The sequence below is a fragment of the Olea europaea genome, unplaced genomic scaffold (genome assembly GCF_002742605.1).
Source record: "Olea europaea var. sylvestris unplaced genomic scaffold, O_europaea_v1 scaffold683, whole genome shotgun sequence".
NCBI classification, from domain to species: Eukaryota; Viridiplantae; Streptophyta; class Magnoliopsida; order Lamiales; family Oleaceae; genus Olea; species Olea europaea.
The window spans coordinates 55,753-78,937 of NW_019265217.1; the positions used below are offsets into that span (position 1 = coordinate 55,753).

Consider the following 23,185-nt stretch of genomic DNA (forward strand, 5'->3'; position numbering starts at 1 on the left):
TTGTTATCTCGAAGCACCCTAAGCAGTTTTTCCTCCTCCACTTCACTAACCATGTTTGAAATTATCACTGGAAGTGTATTGAACTCCCCCAAATATGCATATCTTAAGTGTGGGGACAGCTGCTTAAGTTCGAACTTTGGTGGCTTCAGAATAGATGGCTGTGATTTCTCTGGCCCTGTCCCAAGCTCCTCAAAGTATCGTTTTCGCGTGTAAGGTGGGTTGGACTCCAAAAATTTGGCACACATTTCTATGTCCACGGAATCAAAATTTGTGGATTTAGAATGTGCAATGTATGCCTCCAATGCATCTGATGGATCTTGCAGTGTAAATGACTCTTCAATCATTTTATCAATCATGTCAACCCTAAAACATCTGTCAGTCTCTAATGACAATTTCATGGCCTTGAAGACATTGAATGAAACCTATTCTTCTCCCAATCTCAATATCAACTGCCCATTCTGAACATCGATCAAAGCTCTGCCTATGGGTAGAATGGTCTGCCCAGTATTAAAGGAACATCTTTATCTTCTTCCATATCCAGAATTAGAAAATCTGCTGGAAATATGAACCTCTCCACTTTAACCAATACATCTTCAATTATTTCTCGTGGATGTGTTAATGATCTATCAGCCAGCTGTAAGGTCACCGTGGTAGCTTTAACTTCTCCCAATCCTAATTTCCTGAAAACAGACAATGGCATTAAGTTAATACTTGTACCAAGATCACATAAAGCTTTATCAAAATAAAATTCACCAATGATACTAGGGACAGTAAAACTCCCTGGATCTTTCAATTTTGGCTGGAGCTTTCTCTGAATCCTGGCACTGCACTCCTCTGTTAGCATAACTGTCTCGTGATCTCTTAGCTTCCTTTTGTTTGATAGGATGTCTTTCAGGAATTTTGCATAGCTAGGCATCTGGACCAGTGCTTCAGCAAATGGGATGTTGATATGGAGCTTCTTGAAGACTTCAAGAAAATTCTTGTATTGCTGTTCCATCTTTTGCTTCTTCAACCTCTGTGGGAACGGTATGGGTGGCTCATAGGGGTTCACAGCTACAGTTTCTTTATCCCTTGAGTTTCCTTTATTTGTTCTCGGTGTTGGCTCTTCTGTCTGTTCTTCTTGCTCCAAAATCTCTTCTACTTCAGGAGACATCTCTTCTCTGTTTGTCACGGGATTATTCACTTGTCTCTCAGGTAATTCCACTCCACTTCTCATTGTTATAGCCTTTGCATGCTCTTTCGGATTGACTTATGTGTTATTTGGCAGGCTGCCTGGTGCTCTACCTATTAATGCAACTGCCATCTGTCCCATCTAAGTTTCCAAATTCTTAATGGCTGCATTCTGGTCCTGAAGAGTGGCTTCTGTCTTCTTCATGAATTGGTTGTTCGCCTCCATATATTGGTTGGTCTGTTCCATGAATTTGCCGAACATTTCTTCCAATTGAGGTTTCTTCTCTTGCTGTTGATATTGCCCCTGTGGCCTATTCTGATTTTGGTTGCTCCAAGAAAAGTTGGGGTGCTTTTTCCAGCTTGGGTTGAAGGTCTCTCCATATGCGTTGTTCTGCTGGCGTTGTCCCCATTGAACAAAATCTGCTTGCTCTTTTCCTTGTGTCAAAATTGGACATTCTGCTGTCACATGCTCAGCTCCACATTCCTCACAATTTGCCTTCTTTGTCTGCGCTGCGTTAGCTGACTGGGTAATGTTTTCCACCTTGTGAAATAATGAATCAATCTTAGCGGATAACGCTGAATATACATCCACTTCATAAACTCCTGGTGTCTTCTTTGGTACTGCTCGTTCCATGGTCCATATTGCTGAGGTTATAGCCATTGTCTCATATAACTTCAATGCTTCATCAATTGTTTTTGTGGACAATGACCCATTAGCTGAAGAGTCGACCATGCTCTTGAAAGCTGGAAGTAGCCTTGCATAGAAATATTGGACCTGAAGTCCATTGCTAATCTCGTGGTGTAGACACTTCCTTAGTAGATTTTTGAATCTGTTCCAAGTCTCATCAAAATTTTCAGATTCACCTTGTCTAAAGATAGATATGTCGTGCTTTAGCTTTGCAATCTTGGCCGGTGGGAAGAACTTAGTACAAAACTTCTGAGCTAGGTCATTCCAGGTAGTAATGCTGGCTATCGGCTAAGAATCAAGCCATTCAATCGCCTTGTCCCGCAAAGTATGTGGAAACAGTCTTAATCTTATGGCGTCGTCAGAGATTCCTAGATATCTGAAGTGTTGGCACATCTCTAAGAAGCGCGAGACGTGCGTGTACGGATTCTCTTCAATTCTTCCATAAAACTGATGTCCGTTCTGGAACAATTGTATCACATTTGTCTTCAACTGGAAATTTGGCTGCCCAAACGGTGGATATACAATGTTGGACTGGCTTTGAATGATTTGAGAGGTCATGAACTCTCCAACGAGCATGTTTCCTTCGTCTTCTTCCCCTCTTTCATTGTCTTGTACAACAGGATTGTGTTGTACGTTCTCCATCTGATTTCTTGCTGCTCTGTTTTTCTCTCTGCCTTCTTCTGAAACTTCGTTCGATCTCTAGGTCGACTGGGAGTAAATATCCTTCAGCAGATCTTGGCATGCACTTCTGCAATAGAATTCAATTTAAAGACTTAAGTAACTAAAATATGCACTTATGTAATAAAACTAAATAGCAATAAAATAAAATGAACTAAAATAAATTAAAAAAATAAAAAATAAAAAAATTCGAATTAGTGCTAAATTGAATAAAATTAAACAAATACTCAATCCCCGGCAACGGCGCCAAAAACTTGTTCACGAAATAATTCTTTTGATTTAAAACCACCGCAAGTGTACGGTGCGTAACAAGTAATAAAGTGGATTTTAATAAGTTTGAATATCGTCCCTCAGAGATTGAGTAGTTCAATTCTATATAATCTAGCCTTAACCGAATCTAATTGAGTGAAAATATGGTCTAAATGCAAAATGCTCTAATTTCAATCAAAAACCCTAATTTCACTAAAAACCCTAGTTTCTATTGAAAACCCTAATTTCGAAATTTCTCTAATTAAACGACTCAAACACTCAAGTAAATGAAATTATGCAAATTCAAAAGCTAATTTATGAAAATGAATCAAACTAAAGTCACTAGGATCACCAATCCCCAATTGAAGTTATAAAAACCTTAATTTCATAAAATTAATGGCCCGATGGAAATTTGCCAATTCAATGTTCTTAATTCTATCCAATATATTCTCTCGATATATATTAGACCTATTCTTGCACACCACCAGCCTATATCTCTATGGATGATGCAAATATACAAGAATGCATGTGGTTTTGTGAACAATTAAAGAATTGCATAAAGCATAAGGATATATCTCTATCCCCTATCGGATCCTATGTTAATTTACACCTTATCGAACCTATTCCACTTCTCTCGAATGTAAAAAATAAGTCATCAACACTCACACAATCATTGGCCACTAATTGCGGAAGAAAATTAACGCATGTAAACCAATCAAATTATCCAAACGAGTCTTTATATTAAATTCATGAAATATGAAATTAAAATAAAAAACAACGGTTCATCGATCACCTAGTAACTCAAAACCTAGCCTAGAAGATTCATAATTACAGAAAAAATGAAATTAATAAATAGAAAGAATAGCACCCGTATGAAAATTATTGAAATCTTGAATAAAACCTTGAAAATCCGCTTGAATTCTTGTGAAATTGGCTTCAAGTTCTTGTTTCTTGTCTCCAAAGGTTTTATTTTTCTTCTCCCTGGATGTTCTGACCTATTTCTGATGAATTTTGGCTTTTATATCATGTCCTCACGGAGCCCCGAAAGAGTTTCAATTAAAAACGGAAGTTCAGATTTTTCTTCGAATGTTAAAGCCATGCGGCCGCATGGTTCAAATTTTCTACTCAACAAAATCCCTGCCTTCTCATGTGCGGCCGCATGGTATAGTTACATGCGGCCGTAAGGTTGTAACTTTACAACCTTGCTATCTTGGTCCCTGAGCTCCGTTTTCTCTTTTCTTGATCTCTTTTCTTTCTTTTCTTTGTTCCATTATCAAATATTGACTCCTAATTGATGTTTGGGTCAATCAATTCCTTGATCACTTGCTCGACTCATCTTTTGATTAATTGCAATTTAGTCCTTCATCTTTCACTTTTCTTCAATTCAGTCCAATGTTATTTCTTTCTTCCTCCGATCATCTTGTATCGTCCTCAATCTTATACTTGGTATATTTTCATTCTAGTTCTGCACTTTACCTCAACTTTCCAATATTTGCACCTTTGGTCCCCGAACTATCGCTTTGTTCCGTTTTGATCCTTTTTCGGCTCTTTTCTTCTGAATTCCATCTTTTTCATAGAAACACCTACATTGTATGAATTTAACGAGATTAATTTATAATTCAACTATTTTGTCCATATTTAAGTTATGTTTGTGAGCTAAATAAGTGTGTAAAAACACACTTATCACATATGGACATGGAAAATTGAGAGAAAACTTTCCTTTAGTAGAGAAAAAATGGTGAAGTAGAGAGAAAAATTATTATTTTCTCCTAGGTATTTCCTATTTGTTTTCTCCTAATTACAAGAGAGATTATTTGTTGTTATCTTCTTATATTTAAAGTGAGTGTTGTAATTCTCCTACTATAGTGAATCCTCCTGTACTTGTCCGTGGACGTAGGCTAAATTGGGTGAACCATGTAAATACTTGTGTCCATTTTAGCTGCGATTTCTCAATTCCATTACCGTTGTCAACCAAAGTCGACCCAAGCATTTTCTCCCCAACAGTGGTATCAAAGCAAGGTTCTGTGTAGGGTCGTTGTTCACTCATAATATTGGTGAAAAAAAAATTGGCGACAAAGTATGAGATTGAAAAGTTCAAATGGGACAATTTCTCATTATGAAAAGTGAGAATAAAAACAGTTATGAGAAAAGATAACTGCTTGGTGGCAATTGGACAGAGGCCCGCAGAGATCACTGATGATGCTAAGTGGAACGAGATGGATAGCAATGCAGTTGCTAATCTGCACCTTACACTAGCTAATGGAGTATTGTCAAGTGTGGCGGAGAAAAAGATTGTCAAAGACGCCCTTGTGGTGATGAAAGCTGAAAAGATAATTACAAATTTGTGCTTGCTTAAAGGAAAAATACTATGAGAAGAAAGAGAAGCATCTGTCACATCGACAGGTTCAGCAGAAGAATTAACGATGATGTGGCATCGTAAGCTTGGTTGCACGTCAAAACATGGTTTGAAAATTCTCTCAGAACAAAAGCTTCTTCCAGGCTCAAAAAATGTTTCATTATCCTTTTGTGAGCATTGTGTTACTAGTAAGCAGCGTCGATTGAAGTTCAGCGATTTCGCTGCTAGAAGTAAAGCTATCTTGGAGATGGTCCATTTCGATGTTTGGAAAGCATCGGTTATATCCCTAGGAGGTGCAAAATACTTTGTATCTTTTATTGATGCTTACTTCGGGAGATGTTAGGTGTATCCAATCAAAAAAAGGCAGACATGTTCGCAGTCTTCAAAATACCCAAAGCGCGTGTGAAGCTTGAATCTGAAAAAAAAAAGATCAAGTGTCTGAGGACTGACAATGGAGGAGGTCCGGTGTACGTTATGTACAACACCCAAAAACATCAAAGCTGGATCCAAAATCCAGAAAATGTATTTTGTTAGGGTATGCTGATGGAGTGAAGGGGTACCACCTGTCGGTTCCCACTACCCACAGGGTGATAATTGGCAGAGATGCATCTGGAGCAGTTAGATGTGAAAACTGCATTTCTTGATGAAGAACTTGAAGAAGAAATTGTTATGCTCCAACGAGGAGGTCTTAACGAAAAAAGAAAATGGAACTTAGTTTGCAGGTTGAACAAATCTCTCTATGATCTCAAATAGGTGCCGAGATGTTGGTATAAGAGATTTGATTTCTTCATCATGAGCCTTGGATACAACAGACTCAGTTCAGATCCATATGCATACTACATGAGATTTGGTGATAATGATTTCATTATTCTGCTGTTGTATGTTGATGGCATGTTGGTAGCAGGCCCCAACAAAGATCGTATTGAAAATTTGGAGGCTCAATTGGCTAGGGAGTTTGAAATAAAGGACTTGGGATCGGCAAACAAGATTCTAAGGATGCAAATTTATCGAGACAAAAATAATAGGAAGATTTGGCTTAGTCTGAAGAAAATCTTGCATCGCTTCAATATGCAAGATTGTAAGCCAATTTCTACCCCTCTTCCTATTAATTTCAAGTTATCCTCAAGTATGAGCCCTAGCAGTGAAGCAGGAAGGATGGAGATGTCTCGAGTACCGTATGCATCAGCAGTGGGTAGTTTGATGTTTGCTATGATCTGTACAAGACTAGACATTGGACAAGTAGTGGGAGCGGTTAGTCGATACGTGACAAATCCTGGTAAAGAACATTGGAGTACTATAAAGAGGATTCTAAGATATGTCAAGGGTACCTCAAGTGCTACATTATGTTTTGGAGGATCAGATTTTATTGTCAGAGGCTATGTTGATTCAGATTATGCAGGTGATCTTGACAAAAGCAAGTCCACCACAATATATGTGTTTACTCTTGCTGGAGGAGCTGTAAGCTGGATTTTGAAATTGCAGTCTATCGTGACTACTTCAACGACACAGGCAGAATACGTGGCAGCTACACAAATTAGGAAAGAGGCAATCTGGTTGCAAATATTAATGGACGAGCTCGGACACAAACTAGAGAAGATTGCTCTATTTTGTGTTAGTCAGAGCGCTTTGCATTTGGCAAAGAATCCAACATTTCATCAGATGACCAAGCATATTCGAGTTCAATATCACTTTGTTCGAGAAAAGGTGGAAGAAGGAAGTGTGGACATACAAAAAATCCATATAGCAGACAACCTAGCAGTTATGTTGACAAAGCCAATCAATACTGACAAGTTCATATGGTGTCGATCCTCCATCAGCCTAGCAAAAATGTTAGTAGCATGAAAATGGCAAGTATGGGAAGGATTGAAGTGGTCAACAAAAGTGACATTAAGTTGGGGAAATGTTGAAATAAAGCCACCTTTTTTTACCATGACACTTACTTAACAACCAAGCAAGACACATGCATGCATGCAAATGGAAAGTTGGCAATTTTGATTGCTCCTCTTTAGCCGAAATACTTGAAGAAAGTTCAATCAATTTTTCTTGACTATTCTAGCAACTGAGGCGGTGGAACTTCCAGCTTTGCTCCAGCCATTTGACAGCCCATTTACAGCCATCTTTCTTGAATTTTTTGAAACAACTGGGCAGGAAAAAAATCTCTATAAAAGGAGGCAAGAGTTGAAGGAAAAAGAGCCGTGCATATGGAGAGGAAAAATTGAGAGAACTTTCTTTTAGTAGAGAGAAAAATGGTGCAGTAGAGAGAGAAAAATAGAGAGAAAATTTATTGTTTTCTCTTAGGTATTTCCTACTTGTTTTCTCCTAATTACAAGAGAGATTATTTGTTGTTATCTTCTTGTATTTAAATAGAGTGTTGTAATTCTCCTACTATAGTGAATCCTCCTATATTTGCCCGTGGACGTAGCCTAAATTGGGTGAACCACGTAAATACTTGTGTCCATTTTAACTGTGGTTTCTCAATTCAATTACCGTTGTCAGCCAAAGTCGACCCACGCGTTTTCTCTCCCAACAAATTATGCAATAATTTATCCAACATGATTTAATACCCCTTTCTTCATGTTACATTGAGCCTTTATAGATGACTAGTTAGTGAACGTGCGCTGCACGTTAATTGGTTAATGTTTAAAATAAGCGTATGAAAATTTTAGAAAAGTTCCTTTATAAATTTGAAAGGTATTCATAAATTCGTTAAAATTGACTTATTTTTCATCAATTTTCTTTTTACATTTTTTATTTTTCATATGAACATTTGAGAATTTGAGTATATTTGTACAGGGCATTTCCTTGTACAAAAGTTTGTGGAAATTTTTTTTATGCAGAATATATTTCTCTATATATATTAGCTCAACCTAAAATATGATTTAGCCCACTCAATCTTTTCCCTTGATCAATACTATGATTATAATAATTAAATATCACCAAGATATGCAACATAACAATATCTACACTATTGCATTAAAAATTATTTTTCATGTTGACAGGCACCATGTAGAATCATAAATTATGACTTAAAATGTTAAATGCAATTTCATGTATCAATCTTCTTCCAAAGACCTGATTTCATTTTCATTGGAGCTTGACTGTAAGATTGCAAAAACGTAATTAGATTATTAGAAAATAATGTAGACATGGGCATAACCAGAAAGGGAGAAAACCACTTCAAACTTTTCAAAATTAAATTAAAAAGAATTTTAAATCGAACAAAAAATTATTTATAATATGAAGAAAAAGAAATTTTAGAACAATTTTCGAAAAATATAATAAAAACAATAAATAAAGAACATATAAATATTATTTAATAAAAATTTTAAAAAAATAAGTTTTATCATAAAGAGAAAAGAATTAAAAAGAATTTCAAATTTTTTCATCGTGGAAGCGAAAATGATGTTTTGTTGTCTTCAATCATTTCTCCATTTTACACACCACTTCACTTCATCCAATCCAATACTAATAAACAAAGAATTGCAGGCAAAAATAGAAAAAAAATAAAAAAAAAGATTATTATAAAATTTTGTAATTAATAAAATTAAAAATAAATATTATTTTTTAATTAAAATTGAAAAAAAATTACATTTTATCATAAAGTGAAAACAATTAAAATAATTTTAAATTGGGGAAAAATATTTATAATATTAGGAAAAAAGAAATTTTAAAACAATTTTCAAAAAATATATAATAAAAAAAATAAAAAAACAAAAAGAAAAAGAAAGTGATGAAAATTAAACAAAGAATATATAAATATTATTTAATTAAAATTGAAAAAATTAAGTTTTATCACAGAGAGAAAAGAATTTTAAATCGAAAAAAATTATTTATAACATGAACAAAATAAATTTAAAAAAAGAAAAAAAGAAATGAAAAGAAAAACGAAAAATGAAAAATAAAATTCAGGATGGAGAGTTTCCATCCTGAACCCCAAACCCCCATCCATCAAAACCTCCATCATGCAACCTCCATCATGCATGATGGAGGTTTTTCTCCAAACACCTTCATCCTATCCTTAATAATTAAAAAAAAAAAAAAAATCTTAAACTTGATGAAATAAACATGAAGTATCGCTAACAAAGAAAAGTAGAATGAGATCATGCCTGACTACTATTCTTTCCAGGCCAGAAGTGTATCGTAAAGTTAAGCACCTTCTTTGCCGAAATAATAAATTATAACATTGTTTGTCTAGTGAAGTACGTAAAATTTGACTTTGAACTGGCAGATATACACAACATTAAAAAGGAAGGAAATTAATTTTACATTTGCAAAGACGAATGGAGGAGTTTATTTGAAAGTTCATGTTCTGTTCCACAACCTGGAAATAATTTAACGAGCAACATTAAGTAACTCGCTACTAGGAGTATTCACGGTGATGCAGAACTAATAGCATCCTAAAATAAGTATGGTGACTAAGTAAACCACCAGAACAATCGACTAATTGATTTGGTGATCTTCTTCAAATTAGCAAAGAGAGAAAACATACAAAATTAGCAAAATTATGTACCCTCAGGGCAATTGCCAATGTTGAATGTGAAGCTTGGAATGTTGCTAAGTTGCAGCTATATGTTCAATTACTCCTTTTTGAAATGTAGCATAAAGTCCGTCAATTAACTTCTCTCTCTCTCTTTACTCCTATTTTATCAATTGTCGAGTTATGTAATTAATAATTAATTTTACAGATGGACTAATCATGAACATATACCATCTTCTCCAGGTCATAAAGTTCATATGTTGTTTGTGATTTTGAATAATTTAGACATATCTAGACATAAAATTTAAAAACATTAAATCAAAAATCAAATAAACTCTTTGATAGAAAAGAAATCTCAAAACTTCAAAACATTAATCATCTGATAAAAACCTAGATAAATAAGAGCTAGCAACACGAAACTCCTGCTCATGCTGGGTGGAGCTTTGCCCAGCCACACTTATTTTGAGTCAAATTCATCATTTTAATATCTAGATTTCTCTTTCAATTCAAATCAAACTAAAGTATTAAAATTCTCCAAAATTTCATCAATTCACAAAAAAAGAAAGAAAGAAATTTACATAAACTAGCTGTTTGTAACTCGATTTCGATTTGATTTCAAGAAAGAAGAAGAAGAAATCTCATGTATACAAAAGCTTACAATGCTAGTTATAACCAAAAAAGGAAAAAAGAAAAAATAGGTATTAGATGTATACAATCCATATTTTATTTTAGAATAGTACACACTTAGTGATTGATAAACAACATTTATGTATTATTCTGTAAATTTTTGGAGAATCATAACACTGGACACTCAACTTACGGACGAGCCTCCGAAAAAAGTCTTATGCTTTAAGCTTTGATGCTTTCTTTAATAGGCCTTTTCATTTGGAATGACAGATTTGTTGAAGAGGCGTCGTCAGTAGTGTAGGAAAATGGAGATAAGGGTGTTTCTTTATCAGATTAACATAAATTGAGAAAAAGGCAAAGGCATGGTTGTGTTGAAAATCGTGATTTTACTAAATTTGTGTAAAAAAAAATAAAAACAAAAGAGGAAAATTCGTACAGGACGATGTATATTTTCGACACATATCCCGCCAATGCTTCGCTCTTTTATATATGTAGGATATTAGGTTTAAGGATAAATTGGACCTTTGGAAGCTTGTGGACACGTCTCTTACCTATTGGAGGGGTATTTTGAATTCCATCACCTACTATACATGTATTGCTTTCTAATTTGAGAGGTTGTTTTCAATCTATTGATTTTCATTTGATTTTGTTTTAGCTTATTTGATAGTGAAAATGATGCATATCCCCCTGTTTTAAATTCCATCATTAAACCTATTCAAGTAGCAAGGTTGGTAAGTTATTCAAAGGTTCATAGAATCATTCGTGATACTTGGCCCTTTAATCTGTCATGACTCGCACGTGGCATCCTCTTGGAATGAGATATTAATGATAATAATTACATGATTCATGCTACATGTACAATCTAGTTTGACAATATTAAATGACAATCTAGTGTAAGTGTTATGCCCTAGGTCCAATGAACCTTGGATATAAATACTTTCAATATATATTTATGCAATTTAATGGCAGATCTATTATTTAATCAATCGACAATTAAATTAAATAATAGAGTCCGTAAATTCAAATTTTCGTAATTTGTTAATCACAATAAATTATGATTGTGAGATACAAATTACATATGATTAAATCTTAAATCGTCTGTGATCGTAAATAATAATGAGATACAGATATCGTTATTACGGATAGATTATCACGTGTGACATTTCTTACTTGTAAAGTATGTAGCTGATCTCACAGTTAAAGTGTGGTGACACTTGAATAAACACATGGATATTTTATTATAGAACAAAATATTGGAGACCTACCTAGAGATTCCACATGGATAACTATTTCAGTGTCAATGGTTAATCTTTAACGTTTAGTAGTGGGATTGGTCTTTTAACTTGAGGTCGTCATAGTACCTTATATAAGGACAATATGCTTTGATAATGTTGGATGTTGCTCTGTCAAGGGCCGCTTATAAGGCATCATTCAGATATATTAAGAATCGTATGAAGGTTGTGAATGACCAATAGAAGATTCGTCACTCTTAAATAGTAAGAGATTATAATCTGCATTTCATTCAATTAAGTCAATAACGAAATCCTTGGCCAATGTGTACTCATAAGTCGAAAATCAGTTTTCGACTTATATTGACTTAATAGTGGAGTGAAAAATATGATCGATAATCAAAATTGACACACTTCCATATCTCGTAATTGATCGGATCATAATAACGAAGGGATTATAGTTTCACGGTAAACAAACAAGTTTGATTTTGTCATACCACGTGACATTTTCCATCACGTGTATTGCCCTAACACATTGCTAGATGTCAATCTAGGATGACGAGTATGAATTAGTGATAAATTAAATATCGTGTTTTAATTTATCAATTTTGATTAGATCAAAATAACATTTCACGTCGTTAGGTATCGTGATCGGGAACCTGATGGGTCACACACAAAAGGAGAACTGGAAGATTGTGATTTATCAATTAATTAATTTAACAAGTGTTGGATAAATTAATTAATTGAGTTGCTTATTTATAGGCCTGAATTGATCAGTTGGATTAATTAATTCACAGGCTGAATTTAATTAAATGGGTTAATTAAATATTGGACCGAGTCAAGCCAAACCCGTTCGAGCTTATATAAATATGATTAGGGTTTTCAAAATTGTAGAAATTTTTTCATTATTCTTGCTACCACTAGAATAACCTTAATAATACAATCTTGTTCTTTGTGTGGATCACCGTTGGAGGCTGGACAATTGGACAACTGTGGATAACAGATCAAAGCTGCTGGAATAAGGGAAAAGCAAAGGAATTTGCAAATCTTATAAAATGTACAATTTTTATCACAGTTTCTATTAAAACACAAAGACGATTCTTGGTGGGAATCGAAATTTATTTTGAAATTGAATCTCAAATGGGTTTAGACATACATGGTCCATTTTGACCCATATTAAATTTTATTCGAAATTCACGACCTTTTATTATATTTAAAATTGGATTTTAACTTGAATATTAATTTGACCCTAAAATTGAATTTTATTTTATTTAGGGGTTTTATCTTAAATTAAAATGTTGATTCAATTTAAATTAGAGTTCGAGTCTAATTTAGTATTTAATTGAAATTTGATTTTAATTAAATAATGCAGCCTAATATGTTCTTGAAATTAGAATTGGATTCTAGTTTAACATTTAATTAGAATTTGATTTTAATTAAATTGTTTCGCCCTAGAATTTTTCTTGAAGTTAGAGTTAGACTCTAATTTGGTATTTAATTAAAATTTGATATTAATTAAATTGTCTTGCCCTAAATTTTTTTCGTAAAATTAGAGTTGGACTCTAATATGTTGTTTAATTAAAATTTTATTTTAATTAAATAAATTCGCTCTAAGATCATGGAATTAGAGTTGGACTCTAATTTTGTTACTTGATTAAAATTTAATTTTAATTAAATTCAACCGCATTAAGTTTTGAATTTAGAGTTGGACTCCAATTTGATATTTAATTGAAACGTGATTTTAATTAAATAACCCCGCCATATAATTGTGGAATTAGATTTGGACTCTAATTCGGTATTTAATTAAAATTTGATTTTAATTAAATATGTCGCTGATCAGCTTAACGATATGGGAGATGTATGAAGATACAATTGATAATAGTATCTACCCAAATGTTATATTAAGGTTTGTTGAGTACACTCAAGGTCTTGGTATAACAGATAGGATCTTAGCCCACTGAGAGTCAAGTATGGATTCCATAAATTTATGTGAGAGGGTCATAAATTTAAATTAAACAGTGGGAGCATAATTAATATAATAAAAGTCCATGTTAAATTAATTAATGCATTTTATATATTATTTTTTTTCCTTTTGTCATTTACATTTATATTGAAACTTGAATAATCATATGTTTTGAATGGCATACTAGATGCCAATAACCAAATTAAATCTTCTTGATTGGCACTACAATTGGAGAATTGTTTTCAGACATGAGAAAGTTGGTTGTCCTTTAGTAGCCATTTTTCAGAGACACCTGATGATGACTCAATTAAGGAAAATGTGGCTACTATAATAACACGATGATGAGAATAGTAATGCAACATATGTGATGTTTGCATTACATCACTTGAGTTACAAAAGCAACTTGAGAGTATAGATGCTAACCATGATTTTTTCATTTCAAAAAGTTGTATGATAATAATCATGTGTGGAAGGATATGAGATTTCCAAACAACTATACTAATGTGAACTGATAGAAGAATCTTCAATCAGTGCTCAGGTATTGAAGATGATTGACATTGAGAAGTGTCTCAATTGAATTTAATCATGAACTACAAACTAAGAATTGACTTAGCTTTGCAATATCTGTCAGAAAATTATTCATACTAGTTATGAATTATGATATGAATAAGCTCGAATGCACACTTATTAAGTTGCTTAACCTGCTTAAAATTGTTATGCCAAATATCAAAGTTACAAGTGGGCAAGCCATTGATTCCTCTAAGGATATTAAGAGAAAATCCAAAGAGGCTTTGAGAAAGCGTTCAATATGGCTAAGATCGTCAAAGCGGAGGACAATATCAAATCTAATGGCCCTTGATTTTATTATAGAATGAAAAGGTCATTGGAAAGAATATTGTAAAGCTTACGCCTACTTCATAAGCTTCTTAGGTATTTGATTCGAGAGGTGGATCTCATATTTATATAAATATGGAGAAATTAGATAAAAGTAGACCACTACAAAAGGGAGAAGTTAACCTACACGTTGAAGATGAGCAAAGGTTGCTGCGTTCCCTGTAGAAATATACTTCTTGCCATTGCCTTTTGGTTTAGTATTGGAATTAGAGAAATGTCGCTTTGTATCTACCATAGCTGGAACATTTAAATGAATTTCATGTTCAGATATGAACTATTTTAATGTTAAGGACAATTGTTGTTCTTATTTATCTTGATAAAGATTCTAATGGTCGTGGTAAATTACAAAACGACGTTTATATTCTTTAATACTAATGATTCTATAATGAGTATAGAAATTATAAGACATAAATGCGATAATCTAATTATTAACTAAATTTGGCATGATAGACTTTGTCATATAGATGAAATGCAATATTACATAGAGATGTGTATGTGGAGTCACTTGATTTTGAATCATTTGACAAGTGCATATCATGTCTATTAGGTATAATGGCCAAATCTCCTTTTATTTGAAAGGGAGAAATGTCGGCATAAATATTTGTATAATACATGGTGATGTATATGGACCTGTGTCAATTAATATCAGATGAGGTTTCTCTTATGTCATCAATTATCATGTATATTTGATGAAATTCAAACATGAAATTCTTAAAAGGTTCAAAAGATTCAAACTAAAAGTAGAGAAACAAATAGGAAAAGATACTCTCAAATTAAGATCCGATCGAAGTGAGAGTATCTTAAAAATAAAATTTAGATTATCTAAGAGAGAATGAGATTCTCTTGTAGTGGAGTCCTCCATATACACTGCAATATAGTGGTGTATCTAAAAAGAGAAATCGTTAATTATTAAATATAGTGCGATTAACAACAAGTCATGCAAATCCCCCAAAATCATTTTAGGGTCATGCACTGATTGTAGTGTGCAACACACTAAATCATGTCACATCTAAGTTGGTTAAAAGAGCTTCATACAAGTTATGGAAAGACAATAGTCCCAATTTATTTCATATGAAAGTTTGGGACTGTGACGCTTATTTGAAGCGCATTGAATTGGATAAACTTGAGCATATTTATCTGATGAATACATATTTGTGGGATATCCAAAATAGATATTTGGATATCAGTTCTATTAACTCATTGAGAAGAAAGTCTTCGTCTTACGACATATTGCCCTCTTAGAGAAAATGTTTACTCTAGGAGAGGACAATAGGAGTAAAATAGAACTTGAAAGAGTTCAAGAGTCCACAAATATAGTTAACCAAGTAGATGAATAAGAGTTTTATCCCATATCTAATATGGGACATACTCTTAATCAGGGAGTAGAGACTCCTGAGGACATGTCAGCTCTATGTGAGTCTAGTAGGATCATTCGACCTTCAAGAATGTGCGAATCCATGATTACTAATCAAGTATTACTAATCTACGATGATGAATATACTAATTACACAAAAGTAAAGTCAAGTTTTGACTTAAAAGAAACACCAAGAGACCATAAAACTCGAGATGAACTCAGCGTATGTGAACAAGGTTTAGACCTTGGTCGACCCTCTTGATGGGATAAAACCCATAGGTTATAAATGGTTTATGAGAAAAAGGTCGAGACGGATGGGAATATCCGTACATACAAAACAAGGCTGGTAGCAAAAGGTTAAGTGTTGACCTTGACGAAACCTTTCACCTGTAGCCATGCTAAAGTTAAATCGAATTTTGATTGCATTAGTTGCATACCGTGACTATGGGTTAAAACAAGTCTCTTGGAGCTGAAATTTTTGATTTGATGGAAAAATCAAAATTTTTGATTTTATTAAATATGAAGACGAATTGTGTTTTTACAAAAAGATAGTGGGAGCACTGTCGCATTTCTAATATTATAGGAAACATCATCCCTATATTTCAATCGTTAAAATAATGGTTGTTGATCTAGAAGATTGCTTAACTCGTCCTAATCTATATAAATAAAATCTTGAGAAGATTTTATATGGAGAAATTGGTTTACTCTTAAACCGTGTGTTGGAAAGATTCCAAACATGAACCAAACGTTGATTCAATAGCGAAAACCTAATACATGATTGTTTCAGAAGTAGTAAAGAGGTGCAATGTGGATTAAGATGTTCATTAATGAACTTGAAATAGTTCCTAATATTGTTGATCACATACATTGTATTGTGATGACAATAGAGTCATTGCGAAAGCGAATGACCTAAGGTCTAATCAATGATCCAAACATGTATTTAAGGTGGTACAATCTCATCAGAGAGATAATAAATAGAAATAACTAAAGAGATGAACGAATTTCCACATTTGATAATATTGAAGATCCACTGAGAAAGAGTTGTCATAGCATAAACATGATAGTCATGTAAACTCTTATGATATTGGATACATAAGTAATTGGACCTAGTACAAGTGGGAGTTTGTAAGTGTTATGCCCTAAGACCAATCAACCTTGGATATAAATACTTTTAATATATATTTAATGCAATTTAATGATAGATCTATTATTTAATTAATAGACAACTAAATTAAATGATATACTCCGTAGATTCAAATTTTCGTAATTTGTTAATTACAAGGAGTTGTGATTGTGATATACAAATTATATATGATTGAATCTTAAATCGTCCGTGGTCGTAAGTAATAACGAGATACGGATATCGTTATTATGGATGGACCATCACATGTGGCATTTCTGACTTGTGAAGTAAGTAGTTGATTTCATGAGCTAAAGTGTAGTGACACTTGAATGAAAACGTGGATGTTTTGTTATAGAACAAAACATTGGAGACCCGTCTAGAGATTTCACATGGATAACTATCTGAGTGTCAGTGGTAAATCTCTAACGTTCGGTAGTGGGATTGGTCTTTTGACTTGAGGTCGCCATAGTACCTTATATGAGGACAGTCATGTTTTGACGGTGTTGGATGTTGCTCTATCAAGGGCTGCTAATACGATATCGTTCGGGTATGTCAGGAATTATATGAAGGTTGTGAATAACCAATAGAGGATTCGTCACACTTAGATAGTAAGAGATTATGATCTGTATTTCATTCAATTAAGTTGATAACGAAATCAATTGCCAATGTTTACTCATAAGTCGAAAAGGAGTTTTTGACTTCTATTGATTTAATAGTTGAGTGAAAGATATGATCGATAATCGAGATTAAAACACTTTCATATCACATAATTTATCGCATCATATTAATGAAAGGATTATAGTTTCATGGTAAACGAACAAGTTTGGTTTTGACATTTCCCGTCACATGTATTACCCTGACATATTGCTAGATGTTAATTTTGGACGACAGTGTGAATTTGTGATAAATTAAATGGGGGTGTTTTAATTTATCAATTTTGATTAAATTAAAATAATATTTCACGTCGTTAGGTATCGTGATCGGGAACCTGATGGGTCGCACACAAAAGGAGAACTTGAAGATTGTGATTTGTCAAGTAATTAATTTAACAAGTATTGGATAAATTAATTAATTGGGTTGCTTATTTATAGGTCTAAATTGATTAATTTGATTAATTAATTCACGGACCGAATTTAATCAAATGAGTTAATTAAATTTTGGACCGGGTCAGCCAAGCCTGTTCGAGCTTATATAAATATAATTAGGGTTTTCAAAATTGTAGAGATTTTTTTCGTTATTCTTGCTAACACAAGAAAAATTCTAATACTACAATCTTATTCTCTGTGTGGATCATCGTTGGAGGCTGAACAATTGGACAGTTGTGGGTAGTAGATCAAAGCTACTGGAACAAGAGAAAAGTAAAGAAATTTGCAGATCTCATAAAAGGTACAATCTTTATCACAGTTTCTATATAAACAAAAAGACGATTCTTAATGGGAATCGAAATTTATTTTAATTTTTCGCTGCACATGTGAAATAGATTCCCAACATCTAGTTTATCTTTAAACTTGAGGACTTTAATGATTTTCAAACTCTGCTCTTTTTAGTAATGCTTTCCCTTTCACGGCCTGTTATACTCGGGCTTCTAGAAGTTTTATTAGGGGTGGCAATTTTGGGTTCGGTTGCCCTCTTTGGTGATGCATCGTAGGACCTGCTAGCCTTCGAAACTGGAGCAATCCTTGAAATATTCTGGTGTTGCTTTATTGAATCATAAGGGAAATTTGAAAATTTATTTATATAGAATTTGTATTTTATTTTCTGAAAATATCTCTTTTACAATTTCTAAATGAGGCTGCAGAGGGTGTTCTCAGAGACAAGAGGTGGAGAACACTTGCTACTTGGGAAAAATACCTCCGGTTCTATCATCCATGTCCATAAAGGGAAGAAAATTGAAGCATCCCGAACATAAGACATAAGAGAAAACCGTTATATCTATAAATTACGTAGTGTGCAAGAGATGAGGGGATTTTACATACGCCAATTCAATATTGATTATTCAATTGGATTAGGCCTATTTTATCAAGAAAATTCGTCTTGGGTTTGGCTCGATTCATTAGCCGCACTTGGCCCATTTTTATTTCTTTATATGTATGTGAGTCAATTTCACACACAAGGTAATGTTTTTTTTAACCCTAACCAAATTCCCTTCTCTCATTTCTTGCACCTATTATATTTCGTCCAATCGTTGATTTGACCATCGAAGTAATAAACGATTGTCAGACCTTTTTCTCTATTGGTGACTTTTGCCTCCCAATGAGGTGTTCAAGTGCCCAGATGCTTTTTACGTGAAGGGAAGGTGGGCGGGATTTATGTTGATCATGCGTCTGTCGAATTTTGAGATCAACCAAAAAAAAAAAAAAAAATGGGCTAAAAGGTCAAATTATATTATTCAGGCCCAACTGAACCCAGAATTTAGAGAGTCCTTTGGATATTGGGGAAAAAAATAATTGTGAAGTTGGTCTATCTTGCATTCAGAATAATTATTATGGTAGAAGTAGAACAACAACTTCTTTTTTCCTTATTTATTTATGGAGGTAAAATTCCTAGTCATTATTATTCAATATATATGGCCAATCATTCTGTACATTTACCATTTAAGGTTGTACCTTCCTGTCAACATTTTGGACCCAAATTAGTTAAATTGGACCACCATTTCCTCAAGCCCGTTTTCCTAAAGTGTGTAAGCTGGCCAAACAAGGAATATTTCGATTTTTGCTGCATTAATAAAATTGGCCAATTAATTAGTTCTTTAGAAAAACCAAATCCCCTAATCTCAACTTAATTTTTTTTCCGTATGTTCTCTAATTGACTTTTAAGTGTTTGTTTACCCTTCACGTTGTTCGGATGACTACCAAGATTAGTATAAATATGGATACAGCTAAGTTGATACGAGATGGAACGATGTAACATGTAATTAAAAATGGAAGAGAGTAGTGTCTAATTGAAAAATCAATATCCATATTTAGGACTTGTTTAGTAGTGATTATAAGAATTGATTTTTTGATCATTAGAGAGAAAAATGATCCTATCTTTAAGATAAGAAGTCAAAAATGAAGGCTGAAATAATGAAATAACGGTCAAAAAATTAATTTTTTGGGGTGAAAAATTACTACCAAACATGCACTTAGTAAATGAGATAACAAGTGATTATTTCATTTCATTAAAATAATGTTTTTAATTTAAAAGAAGATTCCTTTTTTCTTCTAATGTTTGACACATAATTTGTCAACAATCATCAAATAAAAACCCTTGACTAAAACCAATCCATGTTACTGGGCCCCTGGAAATATATGAAAACCCATTGATTCTCACTCCAAAAAAATAAAAATTAAAAAATGATAAAGAAAAAAAATTAAACTCCCATATAATACGTACTACATCAAAGACCATGTTATTGATTCCATTATTATTTTTTCTTTTTTCAAACTCATAAAAGAAATAAAAAGCTAATTAGAGCATCTTATGCCATATTACTATACCCAAAAAATATAAAATAATAATAATAATAATAATAATAATAATACTGCATTATTTTATTGTGAACTAATCTTCCAGTCAACGATAATTGGTTGTCAAATTCGTGTGATCATTTAAAATAACAATAATTATTTGAAGATTCTTAAGAATAAAAATAGGAGACCATAGTCTCATAAATAAATATATAAATATATTCAGTCTTACTAAACTCCATTCGGTGTTAAAATTAAATAAAAAACACAATCATACTTATTATTACATACAAATACCTTTTCTTGTCGCACTAGTAGAAACTTCGCAGTTACTAACTACTCGAGACATTATAATATATATGTATAAATTTATCTTTGCTAAAACTATATTTGTATAAATATATATATGTTTTTTATTTATTTTATTTAATATGGCTTAATCCAAGGGATAAGGTGTCTTTGATGCCCTTGAAATTAACCATGATTTCTGATGCAATCCATAACTTTGCAGCCTCCGTCGTATTGGATCCTAGCTTGGAGGTTAAAGCTTCATTACAATCCGAAAAGTATTTTCCACTCACATTTACGAGTCTCGGATGTGTAGCAACATAGCAAGTCGTAGCAGCTGCCTAAATGACATAATTAAAAATAAATAAATTTCTCCCTCAGCATGATTTTTTATACGAATGTCAATACAGAAATGCTAAAGGACAGGGATTGGGGACAGGGTCGAGGTGGCGCCATCTCATCCCTGTAAAAAATTCAGATCAAGTGCCGAGGTTGCACCACCTCAACCCTGCCCCCAATCCCTGGCCCCTCCCCCAGTATTTGTAGCAGATCTGATATCAATAAGTTAGGAAAACAAAGAAATGTTACCTGAGGAATCGTCTTCAAAAATTTTGAAGCCAAAAAGAACACAAGATCTGCATATCACAAGTTTCAATTTTAATTAATAATGCATGCAAAAGCCATATTTTTTTAAATGACTCAGGTGTTCGAACGTCGTCCAACTAATCTTGAGAAGTGGGGCCTTCCGCTTGGTTCGCCACCCAGATAAATTCGAATGCAAAAGCCATATTTATATATATATAGAAGATATGTTTGAGCGTAATCACCAGTAATGAAGCCTTCGCAATCTCTAGTGAGTCTAGTTCTCACGACCCCCGGATGAACACAATTTATTGTCACGTTTGCATCCATTTCCTGCACCAATATATTATAGAAAAACACACATGCATGCTACAATAATTACTCGATGGAATTAAGAAAATAATTAATAGTTAGAAAGATATAAAAATCCACTTTTCTCATTGATAATATTTTAAATTTGGAAGAAGAAAAATACAAATAATATAAGGTAATCTTGCCTTGAGTCTGTAGGCAAGTTCCTTGGTATGCAAAACGTTAGCCAACTTCGACAGAGCATAAGCACGTGTGCCATCGTATTCACTGTCAAACAAAACAAATATTAAAGTAAAACGTTTACCAATTTATTTTAGGATCTGTCTTTTTCTAGTTACTGCTGTTACATCTTTTAATTTTTCAAAAATAATCAGGTGTAAACTCACCATTTATTCTTCGTTATGAAACAAAGATAACTAATAAAATCCCCCGAAAACCAGCTATGAATGTTCGATGAAACATTCACGATTCTTCCTTGAACGCCAGTTGTTTTTGCCGTTTTGATCATATTGCTCAGCAATAACTTCGTCAACAGAAAATGACCTAATTAACGTACATGGAGAATACGTTAATGTACTAGAACTATAACACGTACAATGTTTTTATGTTGAAATTAGAAAATTTACCAAGATAATTAGTAGCAAAACTCGTTTCAATCCCATCCTCAGTAATGCTGTGATTGTACGAGAATTTTCCGGCATTGTTTCTGATATAAAACATACATTACTGATACAAAAGTAACATGCGTAAACAAGAAACTACGCCCGTTTTGTGGAGATTTAAATCAGATTTTTAGCATATTTTGGTAAAAGTTAATGGTTGAAAAGTTGTGGGATCCAAGAAATATAGATTATAATTTCTATCGAACGGAGGCAAACGTATACAAGATATGTGAAAAAGGGTGAATCGAGGGTTACATGAGGAGATTGAGAGGCAAATTGAGAGACTCAAACTCAGAAGCAAATCTTCGTACAGAGTCGAGAGAGCTAAGATCAAGAGCCATAATGATAACTTCCGACTGTGGAAACTCCGAAACAATGCGAGCCTTAGTATCCTCGGCGGCTTTAAGGTTCCGTGCCGGCAAGACAAGCCGTGCGCCCCGCTTAGCCAGCACCTTAGCCGTCTCAGCCCCAATCCCAGACGTCGCACCTATTAAAGAAAATTTCTTTTATAAATTCCATTTGCTCTTGTCGATTATTTCTAAAGAAAATCTTCACCTGTGATGATGGCCGTGATGGAGCGAAGATCAGGACAGTGGTCAGTGACTTGGTCGGCGGTGGAGTTGGAGCCGAACCCACTCGGGCCGGCGGAGCCCATTAGGTACTTGATCGTTTCAAGCATTTCTTCCTTCTTTTTGTGTAACTTTCTGGAAATTAATTTCTTTCTTTTTGTAGGGTTGAACTATTGAAGAGTTAAAGAAGTAGTTGTAGTGTTTAAGTTGGAAAGCAAGTTTCAGTTGAGGTCCATAACTGTGGCTGATGGAAAATCCAAGTACGTATAAATGTGCACTTTGCTTTGCAGGAAGTCAGCAAAAGGTTGGCAGTCTTTGAGACACACAAAAAGTACGGCGATTGTTTGTATTTTGTATAAAGAATCATGCTATAAGTTTATCGAGTTTGACAATTAGATATATATATTATACTCACATTGGAGGGGCCCCCTCACCTTTGTGAGGAGAGTGTCAGCCGAGCTGTCAAGCTCGAACTGTTCAAATGCATCAACCCTTGTATAAACTCTCCTTTTGGG

General features: G+C 33.6%; 2 protein-coding genes across 2 annotated transcripts; both read right to left on the reverse strand.

Annotated features, from left to right (window-relative positions):
• Nucleotides 1-481: 481 nt before the first annotated feature.
• LOC111390489 lies at nt 482-1,216 on the reverse strand. The gene is made up of 3 exons (XM_023015535.1): nt 968-1,216; nt 778-869; nt 482-680 (listed from the first exon to the last, which is right to left on the reverse strand). Exons 1-3 carry the CDS (start codon nt 1,214-1,216, stop codon nt 482-484), a joined length of 540 nt encoding a protein of 179 aa, XP_022871303.1.
• Nucleotides 1,217-20,494: 19,278 nt separating this feature from the next.
• LOC111390481 (short-chain dehydrogenase TIC 32, chloroplastic-like) lies at nt 20,495-22,961 on the reverse strand. The gene is made up of 8 exons (XM_023015529.1): nt 22,657-22,961; nt 22,357-22,588; nt 22,066-22,145; nt 21,826-21,982; nt 21,625-21,706; nt 21,373-21,460; nt 21,134-21,180; nt 20,495-20,886 (listed from the first exon to the last, which is right to left on the reverse strand). Exons 1-8 carry the CDS (start codon nt 22,778-22,780, stop codon nt 20,680-20,682), a joined length of 1,017 nt encoding a protein of 338 aa, XP_022871297.1. The 5' UTR covers nt 22,781-22,961; the 3' UTR covers nt 20,495-20,679.
• Between the last annotated feature and the right edge of the window lie 224 nt (nt 22,962-23,185).